Here is a 14,941-nt window from a genome sequence, read left to right on the forward strand (position 1 = left end):
TTGTCCAAACATCATGCAAATTGGTACACAGTATCTCTATAGTCATTAAACGAAACATGTCTTTCCGATTTTTTATACTCCATCCTGATTGGCTAAAAATGGCTTCCAAAGTTTAAAGGAATGCTCAGTTTTGAACAAAATGCCTCAAATCGTGAACACAGCATGCAATTTCCGTGAAACTTTGCACGCACATTCCCACTATGCAGAGGGAGAAATTTTTGAAATCGCCCTCATGGTGGCGCTATAACAGGCCGATTCATGTTTTTACCTATAACTGCACCGATCTGTGTAAAACTCTGTATGCGCACTCCCTAGAGGTCAAGGAAAAACCTTTGCACTGCATTTTTCACATTTGCCTTTTAGAGCGCCACCAGGAGGCCGACTTATGTAAAACAAATTTCTTTATATTACTACTTCCGATTTCATCCAAAATTCACGCAAATCGGTATACATGATCTCTATAGTCATGTGATCAAGGTGAATCTGTTTGATTTTTCATATTCCATCCTGAAAGGCTAAGATCTAAAGTTTGCAGTAGTGGCTCGTTTTGAACAAAATGCCGCAAATCATGAACGCAGCGCCCGATTGCGGTCAAACTTTGCACGTTGCGGAAGTTGCGGAAGAAATGCCACCCTTTTAAGATTGGCTTGTTATAGCGCCACCAGCAGGTCTAATTTATCAAAACATTTTTTTTGAACAAAATGCATCAAATCATGAATGCACTGTCAGATTGCCGTGCAAGGCCTAAGAAGAAATGGCACCCTTTTCACATTGGCCTATTATAGCGCCACCAGGAGGCCACAATAACCTACCTGACCTGGCGGAGACCTGTGCTCCGAGGAGCACTTTTTCTAGTTATATTTCAGTTCATTTATTTCTTTAAAGGGATATTTTGCTTTCAAACATGTTTGGGGTCATTTTAACGTCTACTCAGGCTTTTGGGAGCACCCCAGACAGTTTTTGAGTTCTTCATTCAGTATTTCTAGTTAGATATTTGATATTCATTTTATCAGACACGCCCCCTTCCCATACAAAGTAATTGTAACTTCAAACTCCATTTTAACCATGATAGATTCACAGTTGAGTAAAATTTTACGATTAAAAAAGGGGGAAAAAATGTATTCATGCCACACACATATCTTCAAGTCAGGACTTAGTTTAAACCCTCTGTAGCCTTGTGAGTATTAGTAAACAAGAAAGAAATGACTTGAAGTCATATTCTACCAGGTGCTGTTGTGTGTGAGGCACAAGTACAGGTCATGTTGTACTTGCCCACAGGTCTTGCCCACTTGCCTGAAGAGTAAATCATCCATTATGAAAGGATAAGCAACATTTTGTTAACCGTTCAATGTAACGTGTATGTTTTACTTTCTACGTGCGAATTCTGGGGCTGTACGAAGAAAAATGGCATACCTCAATGAGACCATTTATTTTATTTGTAAAGTGCTAGCCTAATCACTGTCATTCAAGCAAAATTTATAGGACTATAGCCTACCTATTGTGGTACGAAACATAAATCCTTCTGCAGTGAATTACAATATTAGAATTGTGCTGAATGCAAGATTGAAGTTTTTTTTTTGTTACTGACTTATAAAGATCCAAGCATCAAAATGTTGTTGGAACGTGTACCACAGATTGTTCTACATACACAGTAAATGATCTAATGGAGAAAATGAAATATTAAGCAAGAAAATGAAATGGACAATAATAAATAAATAAAATTAGCCTACAGATATACAGTTTTAGGAATACTCTAATACAGGGGTCTTCAACGTGTTCAGGCCAAGGACCCCCTAGCTGAGAGAGAGATGAAGCAGGGACCCCCTCTATATTGTATGAAAGTGTGCTTGCAGATTAAACTTTTTTTGTTCCAACTTGGTCTGCTCTGGCAAAAATAGCCGATCTACAAGCTCAGTTGTGTTTGTGGATCTGCTATTTTTGGCTAAAGTTCTCCACAGAAATAGGATGCTAGTGGTTATTGTAAAACTCTGTACTCTGAGGACCCCCTAGGGGTCCCGGACCCCCTGTTGAAGACCCCTGGTCAAATAAGGGACTTGTCTTAGACAGGCATCATGTAGAGAAGGGCACTTCAGAGTTAAATTAACACTGAGCTTATTGGGAGTTGACAAGTGTCTATTGTGATGAGCGTGTGGAACGGCTGTTGTAAATCACAGATGATTAGTAGATGCTGCGCTTTCAAACTGGCCTACTTTTTTTAACGAAATGACTTTATGACTCTCAGCCCCTCGATCTGTCCCTTAGAGGCAGAAGGAACGGCACTGTGTTGTGTTAGCATGTAGCTAACGCATCAGCACAGACAGTTGAATGCGACGTTGCCTTCAGAAGGAAAACAACAACAAACATATAGGCTAGAATTGCGGATGGGATGCATGCAGGCGTTGTGAGCTTGTAGATAAGCTGTTTTCAACTGAGCTGGTGTGTGCGTGACTGCGTGTGTGTGTGTGTGAGGAACTACGGAGAGGGGTAGACGAGCGGAGCTGTTCAGACGATCTGCAAGACCACAACGCGTCGCTGATGGAAGCGGTGTGGGCTTGTAGGTCAGCTCATTTGCGTTGCTTGTGCTAGACAGGGGAGGGGGCGTATGATAGACAGGGGAGGGGGCGTATGATCCCATAGCATGGGAGTACGGCCTGTCTCCCCATTGGCTTAAAGGACAGACACAAAGCCAGTGACAAATAGGTGTCGCATAGGTGTCTAATAGGTGTCTAATACATGTCAAGTGCCCCAGCCTGTCTATAGACCTATAGACCCGGCGCTCTTCGAGCACCTGGTAAAAACAAATATCTCTGACCTGCCAAATGTAGATCATGCAGTGCTTCCTGTTGTTGACTTGGTATTTGTAGAGGATGAGATAACAGTCTCCACCATAGAAATGTCCCAGATACTTCCTCTCTACAGGAACCATCTCATTGTTCTGTATCCGCCATACCTGTTTAGAGAGATGGACATAATCCATAGAACTAAGTGTTTTTTAAGACCTCTCTTTAAACTCTTTTAGACCGGGGAAGGCATCTGTGTGTCATTTTTAGATTTAGATTTCAAACATAGCAAATATACAAGCTCATAGCGCGGTACCGAGTGCCGCGCTATGAGCTTGTAGATCTGCTATTTTTTTTTAAATCATGAAAAGTTGTGGAAATACTAGATTTTTTTTCCTTTTTTTTGGCAGACATTTGTAACTCAAATCTTTGCTTCTGGGGGTTCCTGGAACTAAATATTTTACAAATGTTCGCTTAAAAAAAAATGAAACAAGATTTTGCCATGAATGACACACAGATGCATTCCCGGTCTTAATGGGTTAATATATATACACATGCCCAGAATAGGGACGCTAGGGTTCATGTGGTTAAAATGTGTCCTGACCTCAACCTCTCCAGTCCCATCATCCACCATCATCTGCTGAGCAGCTAGATCAGGCCTTGCGTGCATAGAGGTGGCATCAAACTTGATCTGCTCCACTTTAGCTGCGCATCAACACAAGACCCATAAGTAATAATAGTTCATAGCCTGATTCTTTAAAACTACTGACCGATTCCTAAATTACTGGAATAACAAGAGGAAGCAGTCCAATAAACAATACACACAGTAAAATCCTCAGCGCTCATTTATCCATTTGTAATGCAGAGTGTGTATTACTATACACTACTGTATATACTACTATACTGTTATAGAGTATCTGCTGCTTTTTATTTACCTCATTTGATAGATTTTTTTTCCTTTAAATCATGCACCTTACAGGATCTGTTGTTATACATCTGCCGTTATTTAACTGCTTCATCCCACTGATATTTTAACCACACCATATATATCATGCACCATATGTATATGTCACAGTATGATTGGAAAACCAGTCAGATTGAAAAAGGAGTGCTCGTTTTCTTCGAGTTCACCAAGGAAACTTTGGAGCTGGCATGGTCCAGTTTGCAGACTATATTGTTTTTGCATACTGATATCTGATCCACTCAGGATTTGACTGTGCAGGGGTTGTCCCTGTGAAACTGTAACAGTTGTGTCTTTGTTTGTTTGCGATGTGCAGGGTAATAAATGGGTAATAAATTAAATGTCATTATTTTTGACACCGCTCACCAATTTTCCCAGGGCTGTTAATGGTCCCCAGTCCCACTGTCTGGTTCTTGACGGTCCAGTTCTGGAAGAGTTGCTTGAACACAGCTGACTCAGCGCCGTCATTCACTGTCTCCACATATGTCGAGGGAGGATAGCTCTTGGCCTTTTTGTACGCCTACAGAAACAATGTTTAAACAATATATGGGATCGTTATGATACCCTTTTTTAGTGTATACAGTAAAATCCTCAGTGTTAATTTAAATCCGGGAGTTACAAATGTAACAGGTCCATTTGGTTACATTTGTGCAGTCTCTGAGTTACAAATGGATAAATGAACACTGAGGATTATATTGTGTAACATCAATAACCTACAAAATAACTGTCAAGTCATGGGTGGAACATGGCGCACGGTAGCAATTATTCTTTGTGGGACAATTCAGAGGGCTGCAGAAAGCAAAGAGGATTTTACTTTTACACTAGAAACAGAGTTATGAGCCCAGTCAGCCCACATCTAGCCTCGATCTCCAGGCTTTTATTGTTTAGTTTTGCTAAAAAATAGCCCACATCAAGATCACAAACAGGAAGTTATACACTTTTGAATCCAAAAGTCGTTTTCAAGTGTTGTGGTACATGTAACCAGCAGAGGTCAGCAAAACCATGAACGGCAATCAAAAGCAATAGAGGATGTAAGAAGGATGAGAATGACCTCTGCTTTGACCAGTGACTCAGAGCGCTCAAACTTGGAGGCCCGCTTTCCTTTCCAGATGAAAATCTTCTTTCCTCCCAGGTCCAAAAGATAGCAGTCCTGAGAAATAAATAGATTATTATGGGATGCACTTTTTTGCATGGCAATGACTTAAAGGGATATTTCACTTTTAAACACTAATGTCATTTTAACATCTACCCGGGCTGACGGCTACACAGGCTTTTGTGTGTACCCAGTGAAATAGCAGATCTAAAAGCTCTCAACACCTGTTGTGAGCTTGTAGATTGGATATTTTTGGGAAAAACATTTGGTGTAGGGAAAAGGGAGTGGATCGAGTGTAGAGCCAACCCTTGTCAACAAAGTATTAGTTTACTAAGTAGTGGTTACCTGTCAGAGATTAGAAAATTAATATATAATGAGTTCGATCTCTGCCTCAGTCTAATTTGTTGACCAATCTAACAGTGACTCATTACATGTAGTAGCTGTACTTCCCTTTACATAATTCTATATTTTCACAGGCATACACTCTTATTATATTTCCCACACACATATTTCACAAGATAGATGGGTTGACCACAGCAACAGTTGAAACAGGAACTGTGGTGGGCATGGGCTTGGTTCTGAGTTAGAGGAAGTAGGCCTATCTGACACCAGTTAGACAGGCCTATCACAGTTAAATTGTCCTTTAACTTCTAAGTAAAACATCACTCAAACTAATCAATAAGTCTTCAATAGATAATCACTTTTTCCCATATCATACAACTAACCTCATGACTGAGGAGGTCTTGTCTCAGGGGCTTCACTGCCACCTCCTGAACCACCAGGTGGCCCTGCGCGTCTGACATGCTGTCCAGAGGAAGTCTAGTTAGACAAGATCTGAACAAAACTGGAACAGCAATTGTATCTTTACACGAGGCAACAAAAACCTATATGACGCTAGATTAACAGGACTACTCATAATTTTCGAATAAGATAAACCTATATTAATCATGTGAAACACAGGAAGAGAGGTACAGATAAGAGTGGAGAGATACGAAAAAGAATTCCATTGAAGTATCGATCACTTTCTTGTGTGTGTGTGTGTGTGTGTCTGTGCGTGTGTGCATGTGCGTGCGTGCGTGCGCTCGTGCGCGCTAGAGTGAGAGTTCTCGGAAATGCTTTCTCTGTGTGGGTGTGTGCATTTGTGGGTGAGAGTGAGTGTGTGTGTGTGTGTGTGTGTTAGGAGGATGAATGTGTGTACATACTTGTTTCATGATTGTTTTGCTTAGTGTACGTTCTGCACATTGACCACCTGAATTTCCCTAACCGGGTTAATAAAGTTCACCTTGATAAGGATCAAATAAAAATGTAACCATAAAATGAAGTAAAATAAATGCTATTACAGTCTAACACTAGACAGTATATAGAGTAAATATAGGCTACTGTACCAAGGATAGTACAGTGACATCACAAACAATCATAGCCCTGTATAGTTTTATGGGGCTGAGCCCACTCTCCTTTGCTGTCAGTCACATCCCCTCGGTTCATGTGATTCTCTGCCATGATTCATGGGACATTGGGCCCAGGAACGCCCTCATTCATGGCCGATGAATGAGGAGCCCAGTGTCCCACAGCCTTCTCAATGACATGGTGCACTATTTCCCCCCCTTCGCTCCCTCTTTGCAGCGAGTCTGCATTGAAGAACTGAGGAAATGTTCCAAAATTTCAAAATGGAGGATGGATTTGAATGCTTGCAATATGTATCTCAGTTCTACAGTGAGGGGGACAACTGCAGGAAGGATTGAGAGTATTTACAATTGGTCACACAACTGTTTGTGTTGTTTGACAAAAGTGTTGATGTGTTTTTCAGCCAAAAATACATCAATTAATGCCTTAATGTGACAATGCTTGCAGTTCAAATGCCCCATGAGTCAGAACTGCCTCCGTTAGATGTCGCTTAGTTGTGAGTGACATCACTGACAATTCCTTGGCATCTCTATTCTAGTCTGAATTGAGGAAGTGAATGACCCAGAAGAGAGAAGCACTAACTGGAAGAGCTTGACAATAGTCCTCAGCTTGTTGTCCACTTCATCATCAGAGACAATAGTCTCCTTGATTTCCCGTCTCTCTCCCAGGTACTGTTTCATCAGTTTCATTGGCTCCTCTGCTGACTTCTCATTGTCACCCTCCACCACCGTCACCTGCGCCCGTCCACCCCTCTCTCTGTCACGGATGTCCTTGGCCAGGGTCATTCCCTAAAGAGAACCACAATCAGCAGCACTTCATTTAGTGAAATAATCTTGCATTGTTTTGTTCGATAACTAAATTCTAAATTGTATTTCTTTACAAAATAATGTTGCCGTTTCAATTGTCAAAAGAACTGATGAACAAACTTAAAATATATATTTTTTGAAGCATATAGATTCTCCTCAGTAAATCTTGTTCAATTAGAGACGAAAATGTCTTTGCTTTGCCGGTTCCATACGAGCACAATTGGTGTTCTTTGTCACTGCACCAGTTGGTTAAGGGTGCCTGTAAGCAGGGGTGCTGACCTATGAGGAATAGGGTGTTCCTCTGTATTTCCCCCAGGTGAGGTTCCTCTGTGGCAGGTGAAAAGAAGCGCCAGGCGATTCCATGTGTATCGGAGGAGGCATATGGCTTCAATACCATCCCTAGGACCAACCAGAGCCATAAAGAGAGTTCTGACACTAGCGTCGACTCCCATTGTAAGAATGGAATGCGGAAGTGCTCTGTCTATCTCAATGAGATAGTTCCAATGTTTGGAACTATAGCCCATAGGAGCCCGCTTTGCGGCGAGATCAAAGTGTGTCGTTACTCTCTTTTCTACACTCTGGGACCAACTAGTCCGAACACAAACTAGAGCTTGGGGTCAGCAGTGACAAGACTACACAAATGTGGGGGGAATTCAGGAATTGGCGTAATGACTAGTCCGGGAGAAAAAGTGTAAAAAAGAAAGTGTCTGGAATGGATATAAAACCGTGAGAGGATAACAGATTGATGAGAAAGGCTCACCAAATGTAGTTTTAGCTGGCCTACTGTACCTTGAGTCTCTCCATTCGATTACTTTTAGGTCCATTCCACTGGATAATAAGGTTTCCCAGGTCTAACAGGAAGACATCCCCCTTGTTGAAGCTGTTCCAGCTCATATCCACCTGCAGTCAGGTGTTTGAAAAGAGGAAAAACACAGCAAACTATGCTCTGCATTACAGTTGTAAGTGAAGTGTTGTACTGAATGCATGGTGTTTGTACTCGTGCATTGTGCCGCAGCATGCACTGCTTCCAAAGCAGATATGCCCAACTTGTGGAAGTTACTGTATGTGGGGGACATATAGCCAGTTTCCGCTCACCTCTCCTGCCACCACGTGCTTCCGGCCCTTGACGTGGAGCAGTCGTTTGATATCGTATGTGTTGGTTTCAACATGCTTCATTCCAGATGCAACACCACCCTTCTTGTAGCTGTGTGGAACAATGTCAGAGGAACATGATGATAAATCTGTATACGCAACTGCGCTGTCCTTCCTTAAAATACTGAATGGGGAAGTTAAGTATTTCTATTTTAGTTTTGTATTGTCTGGGGAAAGACTTTTCTCGTTGCTTTCGTTATTCCTATTAATTCCTCCCCCACACACTTTTGTGTGTTGTCACTGCTGTTGTATCCTACTGACTCACCTGCCAGTGAGGAGCCCCCACCAGGAGGACGTAGAGCCTTCGTCCTACTCCTCCCGCCCAACACACCCTGCTGACAGGTGCAGCCCCAGCCCGTAGGAGTATGTGCAGTGACAAATATCACCCTCCCCGCCGGCTTCCCTCCCCTGAACACGGGCCAATTGTGTTCGTATATACACTCAGTGGATTCAAACACACAACCTCCTTGGAAGTGGGCAGGCACTTAACCACTGCACCACCCGAGCACTCTGAGTCTGGGAAAGGCTTGACCTCAACTTCAGGTTTTACGCTCACAAGTGTAAAAGAGTTGATGAGGGGTGAGAGTTTCAGACCGGAAAAGCTTATTTCCTGCTTAGAGGAAGGTGTTCATTTTGCGCTTTGCTCTTATGGGAGTCGCCCCGACCGAACGCTTGACTTCTATTAAAGAAACTTGCATTGATCCAAGTGTGCAGATTCTGCAGAATCTCCTTCTGTTATACGTGTCAGTTTTCTAGCACCACGGCATATTCTATAGTCATGATTGCGATGATTAGAGGAAAAATGTGGGGGAAAGAATAAAAACGACTGAATATTGTCAAATACAGTCATAACCTTGATTCAAAATATAAAATATTCCAGAACCCAGGGTTCCCATGTCACATTAGGATAAAAGGCTGTATGGTACAGCCTTTTATCAATCTGCTTAATCTCCAAAGAGTTTAATTGTGAGGACAAGTCTCCAAATGTGTCTACACTAGTGTGTAGACACATTTGGAGACTTGTCCTCACAATTAAAGCTTTTCTTTTCTTTTCTTTTTGCCTGTAGGAGTTATTCTTTTAATTGTATTAGACAGCGTTGACTAATAATATCACTATGAATGATACATATGAGTGTCTAGACAGTGTTTCATAATAATAATAATAATAGATACATATGAATGTTTAGGAGTGGATTGCCTAATTCATACGATGGCATCACCAAAAATAACCATCATACAGCAAAGTCTAAATTAGGCTTACTTGCATAGTACTGTACATTGCATTTGCTCACATAAGGCCTTTTTTGAAGTATCCGCGGAAGGTGTCGCTCTCATAGCCCTGAGTCTCTCTGTGCTGCACGGCCACGCCCCCTAGGGCCTCATCCATCAGTGTGGTGTAGATAGCAGCCGCGCCCTGTTCATCTTGAGAGCTGGACTTCCCCAACCAGTAGTGGATGTCAGAGGTGAAAACGCCACGCAGTTTGTTTGTCTGTACAATGGCACAATAAATGGTTCATTATAAGGACACCACAAAATCAGAAGAATTCATAAATAAGACGTCTTCACCGTAAAGTACAGTAGCTCTTAATAGGGAAAATATTGTGTGCTACTTTCAACCCGGTGCCCATCTTTTGGGCATGTAATTATAGGCAAAAATCTTCAAAAATTGCAAAAATAGACCATCTACCGTATTAAATTATAGATTGGCTATTTTCTATGTGCCATTTTAAAGTACAAAATAGGGCTTAAGTTGTCATTAGCATTTATGCAATCCTCTCTCATACAGTAGGTGTCTTTGGTTCTACTTAGTACTTACATAAAGAATAATATAGCTGTCTCCTTCGTAGAAGTTCCCATACACTTTCTGGGGAAGTGGCACCATTTCCATGACCTGACCAAGATGAACAATGTGCCAAAGACATTAAAAGCTATTTGGACATAAATGTGTCATCATTCTTATCCTACAAATGTATGGCAAAACCAACTTTGATCTCCCACAAGCTGCTCCTATACCTCTATTCTCCATATACGCAGGCCTGACGTGTTTTTCTTCAGGACCTCTATGACTTGTGCTTTGATCTGTGGAGGCATGGTTTGATTTTCAGATACCTAAGGAGAAGAGGAAAGTGAAGAAACATCATGCAAATATGAAATACCGCTACGCTGTAACCAGTGGTGTGTTCTAGGTTTTTTTCGGAGGCATATGATAATCATTCCCTGCACGACATGCACATGGTCGTGGAGATACGCTAGCGCTTTTTCAATGAATGAAATGGTTAGTATAGAGGGCTATGCTTGGCTACGAAAATGTTCTGCAGGTCACACTACGTATATTGTGTAACACGGTAGAACACACCACTGGCTGTAACTGACTGCAACAAGACAGGAAATGATGTAGGTGAGAATAGCTCACTGCACATTATGCAGATAAAATCAGCACTATGATGAATAGAACGAATATTCCCTGCACCATATGCTACATAGAAACTGTGCAGATTGCGCGGTAATAACCTGTATGTTAGAAAGCTTACTAACATACTATAGACATATAATCTGTTCTGATGAGCACAAAAGGGCACAGGTGCTCAAACAATGCTGGATCGGGCAAAAGGGGCAAATTATTGTGGATACATCTTAAGAAATTACACTGAAAAGCATCAGTGTGACCTTTGCAGGATGGACCCATTTCAGAGATTGCAACTTTTATGGTGTTCACTTTTATCTCTGTAGAAATGAAGCCAAATGTTTTTCATCATACTGTTATTATCATGCCAATCTGCTGGAATTGATATTGTAAAATGAACTGTAGAATATTGCCTCAGTCCTTGCACACAGTAAAGCCTGATGGCCAATTTGCAACACTTGCACAGTATATTCTGTCCTGGCAGCCTTAATGATAAGTGGATACGTTTTTACATTAAAAATAAATACATTCTACTGCCACAATTATTGCTGGCCGCGTTTGCCCACTGCCAGAGATTTTTCATCGAAAAAAAAAAGTACTCAGGAGCCGAGATACAGAATTTTTAAGTTTTAAGTTAACAAGGAAGTGGATGGGAGTCTAGATCTTTAAACAATCATATCTCCTTGGTCTTTGGGTCAAATTTGAAACAAAAAAAAAAAAAAAAAACGACGTTTTTTACGTCAGTGGCAGGATTGGTAAACGGGAGAAATTACGTTTTTTACGTCAGTGGCAGTGAATGAGTTAAGATTGTTCAGGTAAAAAAAAACTGTTTTGTAAAATCCTGTAGCAGTCATCAAGCATTACAATAATTGAAATTTGTATCAACTGTAATACTATTATGAACTGAAGGAGGAGGCTCTGATGTTCTGCCGCGGAGACATACAAACAGCTGACCATACAAGGTACTCTGTTGTGTTTGTTCTCTGTCTGTGCTCTTTCAAACTGTGTCTTTGTCAGTCAGACCACAGAACAACCCATTGCTAGAATAAAAACCCTAAAAGCACCCTAGCATTGTATAGAACACAGTTAATGAATGAATCCAATATGGGAACGGAATAACGACAACAACATAATAATAATAGTTATAATAAATTAATCTGCGATTCTACCCAACACAAAGATCTTATACACTATGATAAATTGAAAAGGAGAATGCAAGCACCCGTCAGTTAAAAAGTTCAGCTCACACTGACACACTGTGCGGCTCTGACATGAAACACTTGCTCAAGTGATACACTATGATACATCCTTTGCCAAGCCCATAACATTACAACATAATCCATCTTTAGATTTGAGCTTGACCACAATGCAGGAAATGTATCACCAATGGAAAAGTGAGTTGTATTAACGCACATATCAATTGACTTCCAAGCTGAGACACTGAGTTCACATTTAGTTCAAGTGAACAACGGCACAAATTATAAATGATGATTAAGTGTAATGGTAATTAGAAGACAGTTTGCTTGAGTGTATATATAAGGTATCCACAACAGTGTACTACTGTAGGTACATGCTGTAACAAAGTACACAACCATTAACTGACTGGACCAACATTAGGGCAGGTCTTCACCTAATTAACTAAGGTCCTGGGAGCTTTACAGTATTACATGTAGCCTGCATATGGTCCATTCTGTTGATACAAGCAAATGTTGTTTGAATAAATACCTGTGTCCTAACCATAATTTTTTTTTCTTGGGCCATCTTTTAGTATCAGTGGCCTCATGCCTGTGTATCTCATAATTACAGTTCAGAGGTCTACTGATGGAGTAATTGAGTCATTCCCCTGGATGCAATAAGAAGTGGGAAGGGGATAGTCCTCCACTGCAATGATAACCTATTGATTTCACACACCTGTTCAAAGGTTGGAGCTAAGATGACCCTCAATTACTTTTGGAAATTACACACATCTCAGTTTTGCCCTCCAAGGCAGACACATTTAAAATGATGCAAGAATGTCCAGATATGGCTTAAGGATGAGCTTTATGAACGGCTGCCATTTGGACTGTATTTAATTTTTAATTTGTTTATTACATTATTTATACTGTGCACTGCAATATAACAAACCTTTGTAACCAGCTCAGTTGGCCTTGTGGTTAGAGGATGTGGGATGTGGTATTTACCAGGCTCCCCGCTACCTCTATGAACTCCTCCAACACCACACCCCATCCCAGCTATAACATACTTAGTGATCAAAATCCATACTTCAATGATGATTTAATGTGAACTTCTGCCTATTGGCCTTTTGATTTGATTCTGATTGATCCTGGTCTCTCACAGCTGCTACACCTGCACAGTTGCATTGTATTATTACTATGTTTTGTTGCATTCAGCAGTGTATAGGAGAATAGCACAAACTGAGTTTCAATATGACTCTTATTGAATTTGAACACAAGTAGCCCTCAGAATTATGTTGAATCAGGAGATTCGGGAGCGGGAGAGGAACATCAACAGCATCAGTAGACCTCTCAGCTACAATTAGGAGACAGGCCACTGATACTAAAAGCTGGCCCAATAATTGTTATTATCTTTTATCGTTAGTACACCGTCACACAGGTATTTATTCAAACAATATTTGCTTGTGTCAACAACAGATTGGATCATTTATGTCCACCTGTATTTGGCAGTAATACCATAAAGCTTTATCTTATTGTCACAGATCCTTAGTTAATTAGGTGAAGCCTCATGTCTTTACTATAAAATATAACCCAATCGATCCATGGCATTATCTCACAGCTTGTTGCAGAGAACTGGTGCCAGTGACCACACCCTGCTTTGATCTCAGCGTAATCTGCAGTGTTTAATCACCAGTCGACGATACAGTCTCCCAAGAGGCCCTCCTCCTGTTTTCGCTCGACACGAAATATCTTCACTTTTACACCAAATCTCTGCGGTGAAAATAGCCGATCTGCAAGCTCACAAACGCGTTGTGTTGTGATGCTTTGTGAGCTTGTGGATCTGCTAATTTTGCCGACTGTTTAGCTCCAGAATAGGGATGCTACGGTAAGTAAGTATTGGACATGACAGCTTCACTCTGGTAAAAGCTGTTCAATACTTGTTAACTTCGCTTCCACAACACTGATAATGAGATAATGAGTAGTAGTTACGACCCTGATGTACTGTACACCCCAATACACACTGTTATGAATCCCTTCCATTCAGACCCTTGCTCAGAGACTAAACACTAAAATCTCCAGTGTACATTTAACTCCGAGAGGCGGTGTTAATTTTGACAGCAATTTTTTTTTAGTTTTAGTCATCATCTTTTGAATGAAACTCCATGTAATTTTAGTCATCTGAAAGGTTTTAGTGGTCTAGTTTTAGTTGATGAAACAAATGTTGTCGACTAAATGTACAGTTGGTTTAATTTACTAAAATGTATTATGGCGTGATGACATCTTAATATGCTGAAAATGGCTGATCCTCAAGCTTCGTGTAGATCGGCTATTTTCGGTGCTTGACACCCACACGCAGCCAAGCTAAAACTTGTCCACTAATTTTGTCAACTATTATTTGTTGACAAAATTGTCCGTATATTTAGTCATAGTAGTCATCGTAGCGTAGTTTTTATTTCGTTTTCATTTAGGTTTTGTCAGTGGAAAAAAGTATTCGACAAACATTTTCCATCATAGGTTTTAGTCAACAAAATTCACACTGCTGAGAGGGTACAAATGTAACCAAAGGCTTATATTTAATCGGTTACGCTCTCAGAAGTACAAATGGATCAAATGACACAGAGGATTTTACTGTGTGAAGGCTCAGTTTTACGAAAGTGTGTTCACACTTCTGCTAAATGACAGGATGCAGCGTTCTGGTCACATCCTGTATATTCTCTCTGCGGGGTCTGTGGTGTCACAATGTTCAACCCACTGCAACATGCCGCATGGCTTAAACATAACAGCATATTACCATATAGTCCAGACAGCATGCAAAGAAAGATTGTCTATAATATAGTCCAGCACATGTGTATTCCATATTCAGAGACATATATATATAGCTCTATAAATCTTAAAAATGTATATTGAAATAATCATTGTTGTATTGTATGGCTTTTTTGGGAGTAAAGTTGTTGAACTTACCTGATGTATAAATGGGGTGAGTTGGACTGAAGAGGATAGACAATGATGGGCCAGGATCTGTGTTGGTGGAGCTAAGCTACCTTTTATTGCACATGGACTTTGCCTCAGGTTCTCTCTCTCCCTCTCTCTCTCTCTCTTTCACTCCCTCCCTCTCCCCCCGCCTCTCTTTCACCCCCCCTCTCTTTCTCTCTCTCTCCCATCTCAC

General features: G+C 40.9%; 1 protein-coding gene across 2 annotated transcripts in view; it reads right to left on the bottom strand.

Annotated features, from left to right (window-relative positions):
• Positions 1-14,941, bottom strand: part of vil1 (villin 1) — a 29,834-nt gene that overhangs the window by 11,058 nt on the left and 3,835 nt on the right. The window contains exons 1-12 of one of the 2 annotated variants that reach the window (XM_080457184.1): positions 14,737-14,844; positions 10,210-10,305; positions 10,013-10,087; positions 9,489-9,685; positions 8,140-8,248; positions 7,834-7,944; positions 6,821-7,026; positions 5,560-5,638; positions 4,793-4,891; positions 4,108-4,261; positions 3,385-3,485; positions 2,813-2,950 (exon numbers count right to left, since the gene is read on the bottom strand). In XM_080457184.1, coding sequence (XP_080313310.1) covers positions 2,813-2,950; positions 3,385-3,485; positions 4,108-4,261; positions 4,793-4,891; positions 5,560-5,638; positions 6,821-7,026; positions 7,834-7,944; positions 8,140-8,248; positions 9,489-9,685; positions 10,013-10,087; positions 10,210-10,287 — 1,347 coding nt within the window. In that variant the 5' untranslated portion in view covers positions 10,288-10,305; positions 14,737-14,844. Of the gene's footprint in view, positions 1-2,812; positions 2,951-3,384; positions 3,486-4,107; positions 4,262-4,792; positions 4,892-5,559; positions 5,639-6,820; positions 7,027-7,833; positions 7,945-8,139; positions 8,249-9,488; positions 9,686-10,012; positions 10,088-10,209; positions 10,306-14,736; positions 14,845-14,941 lie in introns of those variants that run through there. The other variant, XM_080457183.1, reaches the window with a different exon arrangement.

This window comes from Gymnoscopelus braueri (genome assembly GCF_963280865.1).
Source record: "Gymnoscopelus braueri genome assembly, chromosome: 18".
In the NCBI taxonomy this organism is placed as follows: domain Eukaryota; kingdom Metazoa; phylum Chordata; class Actinopteri; order Myctophiformes; family Myctophidae; genus Gymnoscopelus; species Gymnoscopelus braueri.